General features: G+C 54.0%; 1 protein-coding gene across 1 annotated transcript in view; it reads right to left on the bottom strand.

Annotated features, from left to right (window-relative positions):
- The window catches only part of MDFI (MyoD family inhibitor), a 13,249-nt gene that overhangs the window by 1,923 nt on the left and 5,406 nt on the right, over window positions 1–5,920 (bottom strand). Inside the window, exons 2-3 of the mRNA XM_004379556.2 lie at window positions 5,272–5,454; window positions 2,028–2,252 (exon numbers count right to left, since the gene is read on the bottom strand). Coding sequence (XP_004379613.1) covers window positions 2,028–2,252; window positions 5,272–5,454 — 408 coding nt within the window. The remainder of the gene's footprint in view (window positions 1–2,027; window positions 2,253–5,271; window positions 5,455–5,920) is intronic.

Below are 5,920 nucleotides of genomic sequence, written 5' to 3'. Positions count from 1 at the left end.
GCTGTGGGGATGCCGAGCTGGCATTCTTCGAGGGGCCAGGCCTTGGGGCAGAATGTTCAGTTCCCCTGACCAGCTGGACCCTTGGCACAAGGCTGCTAGTCCTCTGGGTGTCTCACTCTGCCAGAGTGGGTCTGAGTGCCCCCTCCCCCCGTTCCTGTGGGGGCGGGATTAGGGTTTTGTACAGCTGGTATCCATGCAGTCTATCCCCAAACCAGATCAGGGTAGTTCTCTTCAGATGTTAATCTGATGAGGTCACTACCTTGTTCAAAACTCTTCAGTGGCTCCCTGTTGCCCTCCAGATAAAGTTCAGGTTCACAGCATGGTTTACAAAGCCTCAAGGCTTCAAGAGTCCCTGCCTGCCTGAAGTCTTACCTCCCACCATTCATCACCTTGAACTTCATAATTCAGCAACATGAAGCCATTTTTCAACTCTGTGTTTAGGCTCTCCTAGCTAGATCCTCCTACTCATGCTTTAAGACTTGCTAAGATGTTATCTCTTCCAGAGAGCCTTCCCAGACTTCCCTCCCCACATTTCTGGGCTGGCGTGGGTGTCCTCTTGTGCTTGCATAATCTTCCTTGTGAGACTTTATCATGTACTTAGCACATCATATGGTGATGACTTGTTTGTGTCTTTCTGAAGAGAGCTTTAGGAGGGCATGGACTGGGACTTTTATCTCTGTACCCAGTACAAAGCATGGTACCTGGCACTTGGCAAATGCCCAGCACATTTTAAATAAATGAGTGTTGTTGTTGGCCATTGAGTCAATCCAAACTCACAGTGACCCCATGCACAATGGAACAGAATGCTGCCCAGTCCTGCGCCATCCCCATGATTAGTTGAGACCTGGACCATTGGGATCCATAGGGTTTTCACTGACTGATTTTTGGAAGTAGATCCACCAGGCCTTTCTTCCTAGTCCGTCTTAGTCTAGAAGCTCCACTGAAACCTGTTCAGCATCATAGCAACATGCAAACCACCACTGACAGGTGGGTGGTGGCTGCACATGAGGTGCATTGGCCAGGAATCAAACCAGGGTGTCTCACCTGGAAGGCGAGAATTCTACCACTAAGCCACCAATGTTGTTGTTGTTGGGTGACACTGAGTCAGTTCTTACTCATAGTGATCCCATATGACAGAGTAGAATTGCCCCATAAAGTTTTCTTGGCTGTAATCTTTCTGGAAGCAGATTGCAACGTCTTTCTCCCATGGAGCCACTGGGTGGGTTCAAACTACCAACCTTTCAGTTAGCAGCTGAGTGCTTAACAGCTGCGTCACACAGGGCTCCTGAACCACCAGTACTCCTTCATAACTCAAACTGTTGGGCAGAACCTGCTCTATGAGGTGGGAGGGTTTCAGAACATGTACAAATGCGACGACTGTATACTGCAGCCTGTTTGTAGAGGATTAGGCCAAGATACCCCAATACAGGCAAGAATTGCTTAAAAATTCTGGGCTGAAGGTCAGGCAGCCAGTGAGCTACAGGCAGCTGTGTGGAACTGATGCCTGGCGGGTCGGGGGCTGGCTGCCCAGGGAGGCCCCACAGAGGATCTTTGCAGTACAGGAACAGCAGCTGGTGTACTGAGTCCTCCACCTCCTACTCCACCACATAGTCCCTACCTCTGCCCCAGTTAAGCATCTGAGGGGGCATCATTTTATTCTGCTAAGTGCTCTTCAGATGGTCCACCCCTCGAGGAACACTGCTTGCAGAAATGGGGTGGCGTAGGCGGGATCAGCTCAGAGGGCTCCATTTCTTGTTACAGCAACTCTGGGAGGGCAGGGACCGGGAAGGGCTGGCCTTGATGGTGTGCCTCACTTTACCTAACAGGTGTACTTTACAGGGTTCTCAAACCTGAGTGTGCATCAGACGCTGGAGGGCTTATTAAGGCCCAGGTTCCTGGGCCTCACCCCCAGAGATGCCCATTCAATGGGCCTGGAGTGGGGCTGAGAGTCTGCACCAGCATCCAGGTGACGCTGATGTTACTCGTCTGCGGATCAGCTTTGGAGCGGTGGGATGGAGAACACTTACCTTCCTGTGCCTGAAGGGGGATCTGCGAGGCAGCAGATTTGGTGCTGCCCTTGCTTTTCTTGCTGCCCTGGCTGGCAAGAGATGGGTGCATCTGCAACTTCTGGTGGGCCTTGGGGCCACCCAGCGCACCATTCACCACCTGCCTGGCATCACTCAGCTCCGAGGGGTGGCCAGAGCCATTCGGTAGTAGTGGGGTGCAGCCCAAGGGGTTCCCCTGAGGCTGGCCTGGAGAGATGAAAGAAAAGGTGATGGGGAAAGGGTGTGGGCCCCCCAGGTTCCCAGAGCCCTGCTCTTCTCTTAGGTACACTACAGGTCACCTAGCCAGACTTACAGTGTGCAGATGGGGAAACTGAGGCCAGAGAGTAGAACTGCATTACCCAGAAGCACACCATACAATAACAGCGGAGCTGGGCCTGCTCCTGACTCTCAGTCCAGTGCTCATTCCATAACACTGTCCTGCTTTGTTTTCCAGAGAAGACAGAGATGCAAGGAGGTTGGGGTGGGGGGGCTCAGACCCTGGGCCCCACCCAGGAGGCCTTTTTACCCCACATGAAATTGATTCTCCTGCTCTTGGGATCCTGGGATTTGAGCAATAGCAGGGGTTGAGTGTTGGAAGGGGGTTGGCTGGGGTGGGGGGGGACAGCAATGAAGCGGTTAACCTTCATCGCAGCCTCTGCCAAGCCCCCAGCTGTTTTTGCCCTTCACGTGCTGGTTGACTTATTGGAAACATCTGTTTTGAGATGAAGCCCTTTCCCTGGAAGCCAGGGGCGCCTCACAGCAGCCCCTCTATCTCCTGCTCTTTCTTCCTGAGCTCTCTCCAGCCCCTGCCCCCATTCTGCCTCCGTGCGGGCAGTGGCAGTTTGGTGAGGAGGGAGAAAAGAAACGAAGAGGGAAGCTAGCGGGGAGACCCCTGAGCCAGGAACCCTGGGTCCCCCATCCTAGACTGAGGAACCAAACTTCAGCTTTATCAGTGGGATGCAGAGAAGCTGACCCTGGACATTCCCCAAAAAATCCAGTTCCTTCCTGCACCTCACTCAGGGATGCTCAACTGTTCTCTTCTCAAGAGAGGAGGACAGGTATGTGTGTCTATGGAGGGCGTGGCTGAGAAGGGGCCCTGAGAGCTCCGGGACCCCTCCACGGCTCAGGGCTCCTGACTCTCGGCAGGATCGTCCAGCCCTGAGGCCCCCTCATGGGCACTTTTTGGAGCACTTCAGTCCCTCAGATGCTGGGGTCTGGATCCCCAACTCTCTCCAGTCCTGGCCTCTGTATTTGAATTGCGGTTGGAGGGAGGTGTCTGGGGTACCCTGGAGGCTGAGCAGAAGGTGACCTCTGTGCTTCCCTTGACTGAGGGTGCTGGGCCTTCTTGTCATGACAGTAGCCAAAGCATTTGAGCACTGACTGAGCACTTACTGCATGCCAGTGTCTGTTCTAAGCAGTTGGTATAGTAATCATTCTCTCCCTGAATCCTCTCAGTATCTCTCCAGGGCATTATCTTCATTTGACAGATGAGGAAACTGAGTCCCAGAGAAGTACAGTAATTTGCCCAAGGTCACACAGCTAGTAAGTGGCAGAAGGGGGCCAGCCTAGAGGCTAGGAGCTGGGCCTCAGAGGGCAGGGAGGCAAAGACAGGGGCAGAGAGGTTGGGAAACGAGGGACTAGGGGACAGGTGGCTACAATCACAACTATTCTTATAACTAGTAGCCTACCTTTTTTTTTTTGAGCAGTTATGATGTGCCAGGCACAGTGCTAAAAGCTTTATGTGTAGTAACTCCTTAAAGCATCACAACAGCTCTGCTATTGGTCCCATTTCACAGATGAGAAAACTAAGGCCCAGAGAAGTTAAAACTTGCTGAAGACCCCACAGCTAGGAAGCGGAGGAGGGAGAGCATGGAGATTGGGAGAAAGGAGATCAAAGCAAGGTGGGAAGCAGGGGGAGGATGGGAAACAGGACTCTGTGGCCAGGCCCTTTGCTGCTAGTCCTGAGGTGTGGCTGGTGCTTGCATTTGGGTAAACAGGGGTAAGGCCATGAGAAGTGGCCAGGCGTGAATCATCCTGCCCCCACCTCTTGGACCCTCTGAGGGTGACTGGGCTGAGTCCTTGGCCAGCCTCAGTACCCCTTGCCCTGCTGCCTAAACATGGGCACAGTGAACAGACAGCAGGAGTATGTGGTGAGCTGAGGGCCCTGGGAGGTGGGGGCAGACACAGAGCCTGCCTGTGGCCATAGCCATAGGGGTGGCAGTGGGGACAGGGGTGTGGGCTGAGTCACAGAGCAAACACCGTGGCCCCTAGACACAGGAGTGTCTGTCCAGTTCCCATCAAGTCCCCCTGCTCCGTGGCCACGGCGCTGACCTCTTTCTCTCAGTTCTGCTGGTGGGTGTGTCTGGAAGGGGCTGAGTGCAGTGCGCTAGCAGGATTTAGTATCCCTGACTTCCAGGGAGTCCAACTTAGCCCCAGATGCCCTGGCTGAAGGGAGCTCCTTGCTCAATTTTGCCAGCTGGGCAGGCAGGCATAGGGAAGAGGACTGGGCTAGGATACATGAGTTCCCCGGTCACAGTTCTCTGTGACTCAGTTACCTCATCTGTAAAATGGGCTTGGCAATACTATCCTGCTGCCTTACCACAGGCTGGTCTGGAGAGCATGTGCTATCATTCTGAGAAAGAAAGTTAAAAAATGAGAATGTGTCTATAGATTTTGGAGATCTTCATTAGTAATTGTGAAATGATTCAGGCTGCCCCTTCCCCTGCTCTTGAGGGTAGGGGTGGAGAATTCACTCCCTCCCAGGACAGGACTTGGAGACGTCCAGCCAGGCCTGGGAATGGAGTAGAAAGTTGCTCCTTTCTCCCCTGAGCAACTGGGGGCCTTTCTCCTTCCTTCTGCCCTTGATACCCTCATGGATGGGCTGTATCAGGTTCCAGCCGCCAGCTCCGGGCTCCAGCCCTCTTCCTGAGGCACGGTGCCTCTTTCCATACAGCCGCAAGCTCTTTCTGCTGAACCACATTGCTCAGTGCCTGTCCACAGCCCCCTGCTTACCAATCGTTTTGTATGTGGAGATCTTCTTCCTAGACATAATAGGCAGTGACGATGCCTTTCACCTTCCCACTGCCCACACGACCCTCTTTGAGGTCCTGGCCCAGTGCTGGGCACCTGTAGGCACCCACTACATTTCTGCCAACCCACCTGGATTGAATTCCCTAGTGGAGCCCCTACATGTTGCCACCCCAATCCCCAGCCCCCTAGGACTCACGTGTCACAGCTTCTGTGGGGACATCGAGGTCAGTGCTGTCCAGGGCCTGGGGGGCCCCAGGGCCATTGCCTTGGGGCATGGGGGGTGCCTCCTCCTCCAGGGAGCCCTCCTCTGGCGCTGCCTCCGCAGGATGATCAGATTCTGTTACTACCTCCAACCCAGGTAGGAGGGATGCGGTCTGGGCTAGGAAAAAAGCAGACGACTGAGACACATTTTCCTGGTGCCCGTCCCACAGCCCAGAATTCCCAGTGAGCCCTCATTCTTAGTCTCTTTGCACTGGCCAGCCAGCCCTTACCCTATCTGGCAACGGTTCCAGACTCCAAAATAAGAAGCTCCCAAACCTGTGAATGAGTAAGAGGTGTGTGTGCATACATGTGTATGTGTGTGTGCACCCGTGTGCATATGAGGTGTTGGGAGGAGGGGCCAGAGATGCGCAGTATGAAGCGAAGTAGGGAAAGGAGGCAAAAATACAGAGCAGGAGCGAACAGGCAGACGTCAGCGATGGAGAGACAGGGACAGGCATCGAGAGTGACAGGGAGAGAGAAAGAATCAAAGGAACAGTGAAAGGTAGAAGCAAAGAGAGATAGAGCATCAGAGCGGGAGAGATTGGGCCCAAGGAGAGAGCCACAGAAGCCCGTGACAGACAGCC

Source organism: Trichechus manatus, unplaced genomic scaffold (genome assembly GCF_000243295.1).
Source record: "Trichechus manatus latirostris isolate Lorelei unplaced genomic scaffold, TriManLat1.0 scaffold00065, whole genome shotgun sequence".
Taxonomy (NCBI): domain Eukaryota; kingdom Metazoa; phylum Chordata; class Mammalia; order Sirenia; family Trichechidae; genus Trichechus; species Trichechus manatus.
This window is presented reverse-complemented; position numbering and strand designations above follow the sequence as displayed.